At 47.5% G+C, this 16757-nt stretch overlaps 1 protein-coding gene across 1 annotated transcript in view; it reads left to right on the forward strand.

Moving 5' to 3' along the window:
• Window positions 1-16757, forward strand: part of LOC119456740 (beta-mannosidase-like) — a 58974-nt gene that overhangs the window by 24479 nt on the left and 17738 nt on the right. Inside the window, 3 exon segments of the mRNA XM_049669059.1 lie at window positions 850-920; window positions 2398-2606; window positions 6853-7000. Of these exon segments, the coding sequence (XP_049525016.1) occupies window positions 850-920; window positions 2398-2606; window positions 6853-7000 (428 nt within the window).

Genomic DNA, 16757 nt, shown 5'->3' on the forward strand with positions numbered 1-16757 from the left:
TACGGTACGTCACTCTACCAAGTGAAGAAGGCTATAACAAGCCGAGAATGATCAGACTCGTTTGAAATATATTACCTTACTTATAACTAAGGTTCTATTCTGGACCCCGTCAACTTCCGCCATATTGTTCAATTTGCCATCTTGTTTGTGCTGTTTAGCTCGCAGGGCTGCTACGGCCTCTTTTATTGGCGCAAATCGCCAACATGGCGGCATTCGGTAGAGTCTCGAATAACACCCCCGGGTGGAATAGCAATGCTTGTTGCACGTTCCACTCTTTATCTCGCGAACTACTACGTATACCATAGGCGTGTTTTGTTTTTCACAGCCTTTGTTGAATCATTAAGAAGGCTGCGGCCAAAAGTAAGCAACAAAACGCATAACCACGGTGTTGTCGGTTAAGCCTTTTCCTCGCAAGCTGAATGTCCGAAGTAGCGAGACTTCCTGCTCTGGCTAGCTTTTGTTTCCTCCTTTACACTCTCTCTCGGTATAGCTTGCGTACTGGGCTAAAAGAATACCACCCAAAGCTAAGTTTAACTAGAAAAAAAAATGAAACCTGTGAAGCATCTTTGACAAAGGCGCATATGAATGAAGTACTAAAAGTCGATTGTATATACGCAACAATTTCAATGCCCTTCGATGAAACATTTTCAGTTCCTGCACTGAAAGTACCATAGTAGCATCTGCTGAAGGGCTGGCTTTGTCCTTTTGCAATACGAATTTCATGGAGTTTGCCAGGAGCACATAAGAAGTTGTGCTTGTTCTTGACAGCGGGACACACGAAAGTTTTTGAGATGTAGTCGATAATAATTTGCCATCTGGTGATTGAACATTTATCCGTTTCTTTGGCAGGAAACCGATTGAACTAGAGGCCTACGACGGAGCTGCTATTCGAGATGTTACTGTGACGACGGTGCTACAACGTGAGTTTGAAGCGTGGTTCACGACGAAGTAGAGCAACATGAAAACATTTAGGCACCGCAGAACCGCGGGAATTCACACGTCACGTGATAACTGATGGAGGAAGTAACGAACATAATTCCTTAAACCTTAATGTCTGAATGCCCACGCGCTCTTCAATGGCAGGAACCGGACTAAAACAGATAACAGGTTGTTGATATTTCGTATGTTTCATAATTAATTTTCGTTTACCTCATCACTCGTAAAGGTTTTCCTATATAGAAATTTAAGACTGTACACTGTAGACTACGAACACAACACTTGGCACTCGCGTCATTGCTGTTTCGTACGCGGTAATTACCAGGAGAGCCTAAGCACGCTTCCGGGTTAAAAAAAATGTCACAGTTTCGCCCTAAGGGCGAAGCAATGAATGCGATAGCAACACAGCAATGTCATACGAAGTAAGGTGAGCGGCTTTGGTAGCAATATGAATTGTAGTAAACATGAGCTGATTAAGTAAGCAGGTGTGCTGCGGCGTAAGTAGACCGACATGAAGAGAGACTCGATGACCACGAGAAGGCGCGTGTGAAACGGTGGTGTTGATGAGAAGCGCTTCTCGTGGGCAGCGCGTGCGAAGCGACACACCTGTAGCGCTGCACTGCCGATCCGGGCAGCATTGCATGTGTAGCGTGCGTTGGAAAATGTGGCCCGACTATTACTAACTGAATGAACAAGCGTGGTGTGAGCGCGCACAAACAAACATGAATAGATCACACTGAATGACTGCAGACAACGACTGCCAAAACGCTGGCAGCAAGCGCATACGCCGCAGCGGGCGAAGGTACGTGCGGTCTATCGCTTCAACGGAAACTGAGCGGCGAATGCACAGCGCATAAAGGTCAGAGCTGTGTGGAGATAAGAGACGGTGCGGGCGAGCGACGAGCGCGGTTGTTGGCAGAGTAGAAGTGCCCCCCCCCCCCCCCCCCCCCGCTCTCTCCGGCGCTGGCTTCCCGCTTCCTTGCTTGCGCGTGGGAGATTGCGTGCGTTCGCTCTCCGTGATAGCGCGCGTCTCCGCAAGCTTCCGCTCGGCATACGGCGCGCGGCGAAGATTTTATCTATACGGAACCTCACGGCGGCGGCGACGGCGACGCCGACGGCAGAAATCCGGTTGAAGCGTCCATATAATTGCTATCGCAATTAAAAGCAATGACATTTCTCTTACATTAATTGTCGGTAACGCCTGTACACGCGACCTTTTCCGACCTCAAGGAGCTTGCATACCGAGGCCCGTATTCACAAAAGCTCTTGCGCTAGTATTGTTCGAAAAATAACATGCGATTCAGTTCTTATGCTGGACATTTTATACCGTGATGGTGGCCATCCAATGACAAACATTACTTCCTAACTAAAATCTTTGTGACTTTGGCCACGAGATCTTTACCCCGAGCAACGAAGTACAGGCTCGTGACTGTCAACCGCTGCTTATGGTTGACTACGCAGGGATGAATGACGGAGTGGACAGATGGGTCATCGAAGTCGGCGTGTTCTTCACGCTGTCTCGGCGTGCATCAAAAAACGGCACCATATTGATTAGTCTGGATGATACCTTTTTGGTCACTTCAGCGGTGAATTTCAATAATCTGAAAGATCGGCGCCTACCATTTGAAGATTACAGTGGAAGGGTGAAAGTTCCCGTGGTCATCCCAGACGTGAGTTCCTTTCACACATTAATTGTTTTAAATGCGAACCATTTCTTGACGAACATTTGCCACTTTGAGAGTATCTATCTAGCCACCTGAATTCTGGTTCCTTTGCCACTATTTAACATTATATTTGTTTTCTGCATATTATTCTTCAACCCCACTCTTACACTTTTTTGGTTAAGGTCCTCAATCATTTATAGCAACTCGTCCCCATTGTTGCTAAATAGGACAATGTCATCTGCAAACCGAAGGTTGCTGAGATATGCGCCGTTGATCCTCACTCCTAAGCCTTCGCGTGAATACTTCTTCTAAGCATGCAGTGAATAGCATTGGAGAGATGGTGTCACCTTGCCTGACCCCTTTATTAATTGTGTCACCTTGCCTGCAATCCTTGTAGATAATTGCCAAGATATTCACGTATGCCTCCTGTACTCCTTCATTACGCAATGACTCTATGACTGCTGGTATCTCTACTGAATCGAATGCTTTTTCATAATCTATGAAAGCCATAGAGAGGTTGATTGTGCAGGTGCAAGTTGGAATCAGCTAGCGCAAGACAGGGGTAAGTGGAGATCACAGGGAGAGGCAGTGGACATAAATATAGGCTGATTATGATGATCTAGCCACCTTCGTCTTGGTGCTCTCATGTTCGTTTCCTTAACTTGGTGTGTACAAAAATTGGCATAGTATGACAAGAGTGTATGACGAACATAAATGAACATCATGTCATGTAGGTCATGAAACAGCCGCCTACGTCTTGGTGCTCTCATGGTCGTTTCGCTAACTTGGTAGGTTCCCCGCACACTGCTTCGCATAACATTGATTTCCACAGGGCGTGGGATCTGCCGGTTTTTAAAGACGATAGTCTTTCTTGGCCTACCTAAACACGAAAAACTTTGTCACCCGATTCAACCGCCCGGCCAAAACCAAGCATGACGAGAGGAGGTGCAGAGAGAGAAAGAGACAGACAGAGAGCGAGAGTAATAAATAAATAAAATAAACTTTCATGGCGAGATGGGATTCGAGCCCGGGTGCCCACGGTCCGAAGGCGAGCGTCATAACTACTAGGCTATACACCCACGCTTGTAGAACATGGATTTATGGGAACCATATGATTGCGTTGTACGAGCGATTGTAACAGAACTTGCTATGGGCGAGAGAAAGAGAAAATGAGAGCGAAAGAGAGAAACATTTAAAAAGAGAGAGAAAGAAAGAGAAACAGATAGAGAAAGATAGAGACAGAAAGAAATGAAAAATGTAACGCTGCAAATGAAAAAAATCAACGCGTTAGAAATGGTGTCGAAGAGACGCTACGCGTTAAAAACAAGCCGACTGAAGCCGCGGCTCTGTAGCCGGTTTTAAGCCGACAGTAATAAAAGGTCCCAACAAATGGCGCGAGAGCAGGGCGAACGCGGGAAATCTGAATTGAATTCAGCGAGACCTTCATTGCAATCCATCATGGGAGGAAGGAGAGGGGAGTTGAAGAGCGTGAGGGGTGGGAGGGGGGAGAAGAGAGGGTGTTACGTATCAGGGGTGGCAGAAGACTATCGTCTTTCGACGTCATTTGCAGCGAAGAAAGCAGATAAGTGACCAATCTCTCTTCTCACGATTTCGCCATACCTTCCTCCTCCGCTTTCTTCCTCGCGCTCTCTTCGCTCTCGCCGCTTTTCCATCCCCCGCTGCGCTCTTTCGCTCGGTTACGCCGACGCTCCCCCGCAGGAGAGCTGCGCTCTAAAATTTAGTATGCGCAGAGCAGTTTGCTTTGACTGTCGCAATAGCAGCTTCTTCGGGTGTTTGGGTTGTAATTATGCGCGGTCGCACAAGTCTACTTTCTTTTTGTTGTTGTTTCACTGTCGTCGAGCTCAGACACTATACCAGAGACAGCGTAAAGACCAGTGTTTGGCGGGTGCCCGCGTACGACCCCACGATAGAAGCGGCGTTATCTATAGACCTCTTTGCGGAAACATTGGACAATGTCATCTGACTATCATCAACCCATGCAGGGCACCATAGTGTATTTTCGGATGCATGGAAATGATTGTACAGATTCGTTCAGGACAACATGACCATGTTAACGCGGACAAACTTGTACATATATTGTTACAAGCCGATGAACCGAAAATAATGAAATCCTCTGTAAACTTTTTTTTCTTTCGGTGGAGGAGGGGTGAGGTGGAGCGCAAGAAATAATACAACTGCTGTTAGTCTATAGAAAGAGGATCGATACTGTGAAACTGAAGCATATAGTGGCGTTTTGTTAACTGTTGCCCTGGAAAGGATCTGGGGCACGATAACAGCCAGGAACTGCGAGGGCATGCACGCTGTTATGATCGGCAAGGAATTCGACAGCTACTGTGTGGGGTACATCGCCGCGCGCTTTCCCATGACGGGAGGCGGTTATCATCTTCTTGGAAAACTCGGATCCGTCAAGTGTGGGGAACCTCGCCGCGCGCTTTCCTCTGACGGGAGGCGGTTGTCATCTTCTTGGAAAACTCGGATCCGTCAAGTGCGGGAAACATCGCCGCGCGTTCTCGTCTTCCTGGAAACTGTACCTCTCAAATGTGGGAGACAGGCCTGAGCGCTTTTCCCGTGACGAGATGATCCCCTCTATTCCCGAGAAAGCGTCACACCTCTACGACCTGAGCAGACGCAAAGGCGAGCAACCAAAGGAGAGAACCCGAGGGGGAAGAGGTCGTCAACTTGACAACCCGACAGAGGACTGACACTTTCACAAGTTCCCCGAAGGAGACATCGGCTACCACAAGACCACGAGGGGTTATTTAAGGCCGTCCTGGCTCCCATGCTAGGCAGAACCACTCGAGACTCGGATAGAGTCAAAACCATGTACCAATGAAGTGAATACAATCTTTTCTATTTTGTCATCATCACGATGCCCGCCTTCATCGCCGTCTCCTGATTCCTGCGGTGACGACCCACCTCAACCGGTCGACATTATAACAACGCAGTTGTTCATTGAAACGGGAAACCTTGTACCATGAAAGCAGTTTTGATGAGTGACTTAGCAAACGTCAGCTACTTTTCCTGAAATATGTTTATTTTGTATATTGAATATCGTCATCCTGCGAATATAAAGGGTGATCATTTTTATGGAAATTTTAAAAATAACTTGTTGCAGACAACATAATTAAAGTCCTTCATCTGGATTATTCAGAGAGGCGGAGAATACTTGCACGAAAAATGGAAACACATATTCAACTAATTAACAAAACTCCACTACTTATATTTTCAATTAATTACTTTACGGCACATATTGTACTCTACGAATTATCGCCGGTGAGTTTGCATGGTGTGTCCACTTGGAATGAATTTCCAGAAGGACGCCAGTTCGGAGATACGCGCCATCAAACTTGCCGTAAAAATGCAATGTTGTTCCACTTACTTTTTTAAAACAAATCGCTCGTTTATGCATTGAAGCACAAAGGTAACTATAGAACGCCTATGTATTTCGTTCTACATTTAGCGAAAAATTATCTCGAAACTGGTGGCCATCCTTGAAATTCATTTTAAGTCGATACGTCTTCCAAGCTGAACGGTTACAATTCGTAAATTGCAATATGTGCCATAAAGTAATTAATTAAAAAGTTAATTTGTGAGTTTGTGTTAATTCGTTGAGTATGTGCTTTGATTTATCGTGCAAGTAATTTCCGCCTCTTCGAATAAACGAGCTCTAAGACAAGAATTATGCTATCTGCCACACGCGATTCTTAAAAGTTCAAACAAAAATTTAAAAATGATCACCCTACCCGCCGTGGTTGCTCAGTGGCTATGGTGTTGGACTGCTGAGCACGAGGTCGCGGGATCGAATCCCGGCCATGGCGGCCGCATTTCGATGGAGGCGAAATGCGAAAACACCCGTGTACTTAGACTTAGGTGCACGTTAAAGAACCCCAGGTGGTCTAAATTTCCGGAGTCCCCCACTACGGCGTGCCTCATAATCAGTACTGGTTTTGGCACGTAAAAACCCCATAATTTAATTTAAAAAATGATCACCCTGTATTTACGGGCAAGCTGTCAACGGCTGCCGTGTTTTTCCGTTGTAATGCAGGCACTCCCCTGAGACGTTGAAACGTATAACACTGCGCGTTGAATGAGACCTGCTGTGTGCTGTTAGCATAGATACATGTGCGCATGATGTTAATGAAAACAAACATCTTTAAATCGGCACAGTGGTCGCGATTCCTAACAACGTTTTTGATATATTTAGCAGCGAAATTGGGATCTTTTTCTACAGGCTATACAAATAGAGCGCTGGTGGCCGACCGGCTACGGAAGTCAGAAGCTGTACCAGCTCAACGTGACCATGTCGGTCGATGGTGAGCTGTGCGACAAGATCATCAAATTTGGGTTTCGCACCGTTGAACTCAAGGAAGACGCTATCGGTAAGTCCGCTCTAACACATTTCACTCATCGTTTATATACGTAGTAAAGACATCTTTTATTGCGTTCTGCGGCCCACCGTGACAAATGGACGCTTTTTCCTCGTTTTCTTTGAGCCCAGAAATACGGCGTTCATCGCTGTTCATTAATTTTTCTCTTGTTTCTCAAGTATTCAAAACGCCCGTGTGCTTGCGTTGTAGTGCACGTTAAAGAACCCCAGGTGGCCAAAATTAATCCGGAGCTCTCCACTACGGTGTGCCTCATAATCAGAACTGGTTTTGGCACGTAAAACTCCAGAAAGAAGAAGTTTCTCAAGTATTTAATTCATCACTGCATAGTTTCGTCGTACTACAATTTCTCGACAGTGATAAAGAGGACTCGATCTTAAATAAAACCCATAAAAAGGAAATCCAACTCAGTTTGTTCACATTTTAATTCTATCTTAAATTCGATTTTGAATATTGTCACGAGTCAACGCGAACAAGGGACAACACGTTGAACAAGACGGCGGAACAGCTTAAGAATCACCAGAGAGAGAGAGAGAGAGAGAGAGAGAGAGAGAGAGAGAGAGAGAGAATAAAACATTTATTAGTGAAAATTAATAGTCGTTTTGTGGTTGGACCTCCTAGTCCGGAAGACCATTGGCTTTTACCGCCGTCCGGGCTTGGTTGACCAGGGCTTGTTGCTGTTCTGAGTCCGAGCTGGACAGGGTCACCTCCACAAAAATAAAAACAAACACATCTTCTTCGTCTTCGAATTACCCTGTCCTACTACTCGGAGTCAGTTAAAGCACATATTGTCATCGTCGTTTAAACGTCTACGTAGAGTACACGTCATTTGCTCTCTCTTTAAAAGAGCATCGCCCCGATGCTACACAATAAAGTTCGCTTGGTGAAAATGAAAGTCGCTCGTACAGTCACTCGATGACGTAGGGCTTCATGCGCACTACGTGCACAAGTTCAGAAGGTGTTGGTGGCGCCTTGTGCAGTAAGGGCTATATCTGGAACGACCTCGTATGTGACGTCACTTAGCCGACGCAGCACTTTATAGGGTCCGAAATATCGCCTCAGCAGCTTCTCGGCTAGTCCTCGTTTTCGTATAGGCGTCCAGACCCATACTCTGTCACCGGTTTCGTAAGTTACAGGCCTATGATGGGCATTATAGCGACCTGCATCGTATGCTTGCTGCTGGTGTATTCGCACGCGTGCGAGTTGCCTGGCTTCTTCTGCACGTTGACTAAGCGCATCGGCATCTGTGTCAATGTCATCAGGTTCGTGTGGTAGCATGGAGTCGAGCATCGTCCTTACTTCACGTCCGTGCACAAGGCTGAATGGAGTCATCCGTGTAGTTTCTTGTTTAGCCGTGTTATAAGCAAACGTGATATTGACCCTTTTCGCGGCGATCCCGTGGGCGCTGCCATGTTTGATCACGTGGTGACGCGTCCATTGCTTGCCTCAACTGCCTCAGTTGCCTCCTTGTTTACAATGGAAGTGTATGACAGCGGCGCGGCTTAGAAAACATCTGTTTTCGGAGATATCGTAGACGGTGACTAGGTGGACGACACGAAGCTTTGATCACAGCTTCAGATAACATGCAAAAGCGCTTTCGGATCTGATTAAACTATGTCCAAACGGCGAAAGCAGCGTATATGGTGCTTGTTCTACAAGCGGGGCTAAATATGTATTCCAAGCTATCCAAGCTTCCCGATTATGAATTCAGTCAGGATTAGTGTGTTTTGCCCTTTGTTCTTTATTTGGCAAATATTTTGAAGCAGTGGCTTGTCAGTTTCCGACTCAGTGAAGTTCCCCGGTGCGATCACTATCTGATTATTTTCTGCCTAATCGCTCGTGGGTGGGCTCAGTTCCAATTGATTTGTTCTTGCTGCGCACAAGGCTTGAAATGTAGCTGTTTTGTACATTGTAATAATAATAATAATAATAATAATAATAATAATAATAATAATAATAATAATAATAATAATAATAATAATAATAATAATAATAATAATAATAATAATAATAATAATAATAATAATAATAATCAGCCTATATTTTATGTCCACTGCAGGACGAAGGCCTCTCCCTGCGATCTCCAATTACCCCTGTCTTGCGCTAGCGTATTCCAACTTGCGCCTGCAAATTTCCGAACTTCATCATCCCATCTGGTTTTCTGCCGACCTCGACTGCGCTTCCCTTCTCTTGGTATCCATTCTGTAACCCTAATGGTCCACCGGTTATCCATCCTATGCATTACATGGCCTGCCCAGCTCCATTTCTTCCGCTTAATGGTACATTGTAATACCTTGTAGCAAATATATATTACAGCTAGTAACTCGCTTACCTTTGTGGACCGTCACGAAACATTCAGCTTAGACTATTCGTGCAATCCGTCATTTATTGTGCGTATACAGTGCGCATATATTCAAGTGTGCGCCCATTCACTTATTCTTGATACGTCGGCGATAGAGTGGGCGTAAGTTTTCCTGCCATTTGGGACAGATGTGTATAGCTAACGTGCGCGAAACTTACTATGTCAGGAAGCGGCGCTACTCCCTTTGTCATTGTTTAACGAGTGGTACTCACTCTTGCCGACGTTCTGGCGATGAAGCCCTTTCTTTGAAGGTTAGCGATACAAGGCTGGTGGATGAGCAAATTTCTGTATCCTCGAAGAAAGCCGTACATCACGAAGTGCCGGTAACATGTTCGGACAGTTTCAGCAGCGGTCCGCGAACTTGGCCACACAGATTCATTCTATTTCTTATCATTCCAGTCACTATTTTTGCAGCCAACTACTGCACACGTCTTCAATCCACATGATTTAATCTCGCATGATTGGAGCACAGTGTGTTAGCGAAAACTCAGTTGCATTTCCGACAGCTGATCGCACAGAGGCCAGGTAGAAGCGGTAATGGTTTCGAATTCGTGCGCGGTCGCTGAGGCGAGGTATGGCGCACCGCTGTGAGCGCCATCTCGTTTCTCTAAAACAAACTGCTCCGCGAAAAGGGTCAATAAGGCAGAATCTCGTCTCAATCGTTGTGCTCTGTATTTACGTACATGGAAAGCATGTCTTCGAGTGTTTTGTTCAGGCGCTCTGTTAGTCCGTTTGTTTGTGGATGGTAGGCTGTTGTTTTTCGGTGTGTTGTGCCACTGAGCATCAGGACGTTATCTTAAAGTGCTGCTGTGAATGCGGTGCCTCGGTCTGTTATGACGATGGTTGGTGCACCATCTCAGCACAACATTCTCTATGAAAAATGGGGCCACCTCTGCTGCTGTGCCTCTCTGGATAGCTTTTGTTTCGGCGTAGCGAGTAAGCTAGTCAATTGCTACAATAACCCACCGATTGCCACTAGTAGAGGTAGGAAGCGGACCCAAGAGGTCCAATGGCGTTTGCGGTACTTGAACGGGTTGTAGAAAACTGGCTGGTTTCGTTGGAGGTGACTTGCGCCGCTGACAATCTAGGCAAATCCGAACGTGATGTTTCACGGCAACGGGCAGTTCTGGCCAATAGTATCTTTGTCGCACTCTGTTCAGTGTCCGCGTATATCCTAGATGCCCAGAAGTGACCTCGTTGTGGCATGCTTCCAGTACTTCACTACGAAGTGCAGTAGGAACGACGAGCAAATTGCTTGATCCGCTCGATGAGAAGTTCATTTTGTATAGAGCTTCGTTCCTTAAGCAAAACGATGACAATCCTCTTGCGAAAGCTTTAGGTGCTGTCCGAGTTCGTCGATCCAAGAAATTAATCAGGCCAAGCAACTCAGGGTCGTCACGTTGTTGTTGTGCAATGGTAGACGTGTCGAGAAGACCAAGCAATGCTGTTTCCTCTTCATCGGTCGAAGGAGCTGACTGTATGGGTGACCGAGACAGGCAGTCAGCGTCGGTATGCCATTTCCCCGACTTGTGCAGGACCCTCATATAAAGCTCTTGCAGTCACAGGCTCCAACGTGCTAATCACCCGGAAGGATCTTTCATATTTGTGAGCCAGCAAAGCGAATGATGGTCGCTGATAACTTTGAAGTGGCGACCGTACAAATAAGGGCGAAATGTTGTAACCACCCATACCACGGCGAGACACTCTTTTTCAGTTGTAGAGTAATTTGCTTCTGCGCGTGAGAGCATTCTGCCTGCATAAGCGATCACTCTTTCTGTGTCCTCCTGGCACTGCACAAGCACAGCGCCGAGACCAACATTGCTGGCATCAGTGTGAAGCATTGTCGGAGCTGTCTCGTCAAAGTGGGCAAGCTCAGGGGGCATTTGTAAACGGTTCCGCAAATCATGAAATGCAGCTTGCTGTTCATCGCCCCATACGAACGCAACGTCATCTCTCGTGATGCAAGTTAACGACGAAGCAATGCGAGCAAAGTCTGCAATAAACCGCCGATAATATGCGCAGAGGCCGAGAAAGCGCCTGGCAGCCTTTTTATCTGAAGGAGCAGGGAACTGTGCGACAGCGGCAATTTTTTTAAAGATATGAGCGGACTCCCACGTGGCTGACGACATGGCCAAGGAACTCTAGCTCCTCAAAGCAAAAGTGACATTTCTCCGGCTTTAGGGTGAGGCTGGCGGACAGTATAGACTGCAGAACTGCTTCAAGCCGTTCAAGGTGCTCTTTAAAAGTTGCGGAAAACACTATGACGTCATCGAGATAGACTAAGCAGATTTTCCACTTCATCCCCGAAAGCACGGTATCCATAAGCCGTTGAAAAGTAGCAGGTGCAGAGCACAAGCCGAAAGGCAAGACCTTAAATTCGTATAGTCCATCTGGCGTGACAAAAGCGGTTTTCTCACGGTCTCTCGGCTCTACTTCAATTTGACAATACCCGCTTTTTAAGCCCATTGAAGAGAAATAACGAGCGTTTCGAAGCCGATCAAGTGAACCGTCTATGCGGGGAAGCGGATACGCGTTTTTTTTTTGTCACCTGATTTAGCTTTTATTGCGATAGCAATTATATGGACACTTCAACAGGATTTCTGCCGTCGCCGTCACCGTGAGGTTCCGTATAGATTCCAAGGTCGATAAAACCGTCGCCGCGCGCCGTATGCACGAGTGAAAGCGCGCGGGGGACGCGCGCTATCACGGAGAGCGAACGCACAGCGGAAAGCAAACGCGACCGTCGCGCGAAAGGCCGTGGGGGTATGGGAGGGAGGCGGGGCGACGCTGTGCTGCTTCACCAAATGGTTATCTTGCAACCGGGCGCAAGGGGAACTGGCCGCTCAATCTCCCACGCGAAAGCAAAAAAGGGGGAAGGCAGCGCGGGAGGGAGGGGGGGCACCCTTCTCCTCTGCCAACAACTTCTCATCTGCACAACTCCTCTGCACTTTGCCCGGCGCTGGCGGTCGCCCGCACCGTGTCTTATCTCCACACGGCTCTGACCTTTGTATGCGCTGTGCATTCGCCGCTCAGTTTGCGTTGAAGCGATTGACCGCGCGAACAATTCGCCCGCTGCGGCGGCTGCGCTTGCTGCCAGCGTTTTGACAGTCGTTGTCTGCGGTCATTCGGTGGGATCTATTCTTGTTTGCTTGTGCGCGCTGACACCACGCTTGTTAATTCAGTTAGTCCAAATGTGTCCAAGTTTATGCAGCCGATAAAACTACTATCCCTACTCCGAATAGCTCTCTACTAATTTGCTATCGCAATTGATGCTTCGCCTTTCGGGCAAAACTGCGACATTTTATTGATAATCCACACAAAAACGCAGGCTGCCGTCCTTATTCTTTACCAAATCTACAGGTGATGCCCAGGAGCTCTTGGAAGGCTGAATCACATCATCTTAGAGCATTTGGTTTACCTGCTGCTGTATCGCTTCACGTTCTTTTGGAGCCACACGATAAGGGTTCTGGTGAATCAGTGTCGCTTCGACCTCTGTGATTATGCGGTGCTTGGTTAGGGGCGTCCGACCGACTCTTGACGTCGTCACAAAAGCAGTCGTGGAACTCGGGCACTAGCGCAAGAAGCCGACTCGCACGTGTTGCGGTAAAGTAGTGTTTACGTCAAGTACAGGTGCTGGGTCTTGCGCATGCGCTTCTTCTAGTACAGAAAAGCACCCACGAACATCAGCGACATCGTCAAAATAGGCCACAGCCGTGCCCTTTGGTAGGTGCCGTCGCTCTGTGCTAAAATTGGTCAACAACAGGTTCGTGCGCCCATCGGTGACATTTACGATGCCTCGCGCAACGGCGATACCGTGAGCAAATAACAAGGGGGTTACTTGGTCTGCAACTTCTTCCCAATCAAACGGTACGTCACATGCGACCGAAACAAGGATACATGACAGATGTGGGACGACCACGTCGTTTTCGATTAGACGAAAGGTGTGGCGTTTCGGCGATAAGCAGGGAATTAAATCCGGAGTCCTGTGAAACGTAACCAAGCGGTCCGGAATGTTGATTATGGCGTCGTATTCCCGTAGAAAATCCATGCCTATGATTAAATCTTTACAGCATGTTGCAAGAACGACGAAAGTTGCCACGAAGGACGAATCTCCTATGGTGACTCTCGCCGTACAGCTTCCAGCAGGCGTGAGCAGTTGGCCGCCCGCAGTCCTTATATGAGGTCCGGTCCAGGGCGTTTTTACTTTCTTAAGGCGAACGGCTAGAGCTTGACTTATTATCGAATAATCGGCACCAGCGTCGATTAGGGCTGTCACTTGCTGTCTGTCAACTGAAACATTTATATCGGCGCTCACAATTTCGTCGGTGTTAGAGTTTGTCGGTTTCACAGCGTCCTGCGGCGGGATTATTGGGGGTTTTTCATCGTCTTGTCGGCCCGCAACCATACCCCCAGAGGTCGCCGCCGTTAGTTTTCCCGGCGTGGACTGGGCGACGTTCTTCCCCGGAGGTCAGCAAAAGTACGTCCACTCGGTGCAGATGAATGAGCAGGGGACGGAGAGCGTGACCGCAGGCCAAAATCGGTCTGGTGGTTGGGCCATCGTTCAGAGTGCGTGTTGCGGGAGCACCTTGAAAAGCAGCGTCGTCGTGGCGTAGCATGTAGTCGTCACTGGTGCGTCGACCGTCAGATCAGGATTGATAAGGTCGAAATGAGGCGTCGCGGTACTAGCAATGGCGGGAAACATGGCCGATGCCTCCGCAGTGATAACAGAGGGGGCGCCTATAGTGACAGTGCGCCACACGTCCGTTCTTCGAATTTGCGGCCGCCTAGAAGGCTCGTCTTGTGGCGGTGACCAAAATGCAGCTGACGGCGGCTGGCGGTAGGACGGGATCGGCACAACGGGCGGATGTCTCAAAGGTTCCTCTGTTGGTGATGACCAAGGTGTGGCCCTCGTCGGCTGATGGTGCGACCGTATGGGCGTCATAGCTGGTTGACGTCGGACAACGTCGGCGTAACTTGGGGGGCGCTGCTCGTGAACAGGATTGCCTGCCGAAAACGCTTGCCTAACTTAATCACGGACGATTTCAGTGACTGATGCCATGGGTGGGCCCACTGCCGATGTCCAGAGCTTCTGAAGTTCTTCGCGAAGAATTTCCCGAATTAGATGACGGAGGGAGTTCTGACTGGTAACGGTCATTGCGGCGGAGTTGATAGGAGTGCTGGTGGGCAAGCGATCGTACTGCCCGCATCTTAGATGGAGTGCGCGTTCAATACCAGTGGCTTCCTTTATCAAATCAGCCACGGTACTCGGTGGATTGCGCACAAGTCCGGCGAATAGTTCTTCTTTTACGCCACGCATAATGTAGCGCAACTTCTTTTCCTAAGGCATGTGAGGGTCAGCTCTACGACACAGGCGGGTCATGTCCTCGGCAAACATTGCCACAGTTTCATTGGGTTTCTGGAAGCGCAACTCAATTAGTTGCTGGGCATGGTCCCGTCGATCAACACTCAAAAATGTTTCAGTGAGCAGATGTTGGAAATCATTCCATGTGGCGATGTTGGCTTCACGGTTCTCAAACCACGTGCGAGCACTACCGTCAAGGGAGAAATAGACGTGGGAGAGCTTTTGTTGAGCAGTCCACCCATTGACCTTGGCAACACGTTCGTACTGGTCAAGCCAGTCTTCAACGTCTTCATGTGCGCCACCATGAAAGCGATCAGGAACCAGTGGTTGCAGAAGGGTTACCTGGGACGAACTGTGAGTAGAGCTGTCTTGTGGAACTCGTGGGAGGGCTGGTGGTCGCCATTGACAGAGGTAGAAAGGGCTCGGACGAGCGTCCTTGCAGGGGGTTGAGCTCGAGAGCAGACCTAGCAACCGCCGACTGAAGCGATGCACAGGAGTTATTGGAGATTGGCTGGATGAACGGCTTCCAGGAGGAGTCCGCATCATCGGGCGGGGTTGTGTACCCAGCACTTCCACCAGTGTCATGAGTCAACGCGAACAAGTCAACACGTTGAAGAAGACGGCGGAACAGCTTACGAATCACCAGAACAAAGACATATTCTTCTTCTTCGAATTACCCTGTCCTACTACTTGGAGTCAGTTAAAGCACATATTGTCATCGTCGTTTAAACGTCTACACAGAGTACGTGTCAATAAAATGGCCATGCGACGTGGGGCCCGTGCTCCAACATTTATGCATTACCGAAATAAACACTCAAGTCCATTTGCTGAATGCTTCAACTAGGGCAGAGTCGCAACCACAATGAAATGCGTACACGACTAAAACATGCGTCCCACCCTCTCCCTACTTCTTTTTTATTTTTATTCATTTGGTATCCTTCAACGAGGTTTCTTAACGCTTTATTGACGAGTGCTAGCTGCCTGTAGGCGACATACCCGATTTTTTTTCTTGCTGAGTTTCGGTATTAAATACAAAATGTCTGAATAAATGTCTTCAGCCAACGCTGAATTATATGCAGCAAAGGTCATTTGTTAGTTTAGAGCAGGAATACAGGGCGAGGAAGAAGTTTCGCACGTGACTCCCTTTCTTTTGAAAGTATACGCTCAGAGGAGACATACCGATGCAAGATCTCTGGCGGCAGTGGTGTCGAACACGTGGTGGAAAGTAAATTAAAATGTAAACCTACGGTCCATATATGACGAGAGCTGTCTGTACAAATTTTAAATGGACACATAGAAAGCTTAAGTTAAAGTCCACTTCTAGTTTCCTGCAGAATTTTTTTCCTTTTCGTTGATTATGCTTATTGTCAATGTGTTTTGCACATTTAGATAGAAATTAAACAGTTGTTCGGATATTTATATGTGCCGTTATTAATGGTTTAAGGGCGGTCTCAATACTACTAATGCCTCATGTAGAACATGGCTCGAGCCGGCAGCGTGTTGTTGTGGTACATGTACATCCTTTTGCAAAAGAATGCGGGCTGCTCCACGCCATCGTGCTTATATGTATGTGTCGTGTGGTTATGCGATGCGTTTCCCGTGGCGCTTCTGATACTTTTATTCCCCAGAGTGCTGGGAGTTTTGACATACCCTTAAATAGCCTGTAATCATCCTGGTGGTCGCAGGCAATGTAATCCGCATACATTTGACAAAGAGTGCACATTCCTTCTATTCATCATATAAAGCTTGTGCTCTTTGTACGTTGATCTAGATTCATTCTGTTCAGCCTGCATGTAGCTTTGCTACATATGATAGTACTATCATGTGAATATCTCCGGTGGTCCATTCCAGCTATTATATGTGGCACGCCTTGAGCTGCAAGGTTTTACGTTATATTTCCATGTTATTCATTAGGTCGTCACAATATCCCCGAAGATATAAACTGAATGACTCCACTAAGACCTAGTGACCTCCTCCTCACGCAAGTTGTGGCTTTCGTCGTGCCACTATATGCGAAGAAATAGGAT

Source organism: Dermacentor silvarum, chromosome 6 (genome assembly GCF_013339745.2).
Source record: "Dermacentor silvarum isolate Dsil-2018 chromosome 6, BIME_Dsil_1.4, whole genome shotgun sequence".
Lineage (NCBI taxonomy): Eukaryota > Metazoa > Arthropoda > Arachnida > Ixodida > Ixodidae > Dermacentor > Dermacentor silvarum.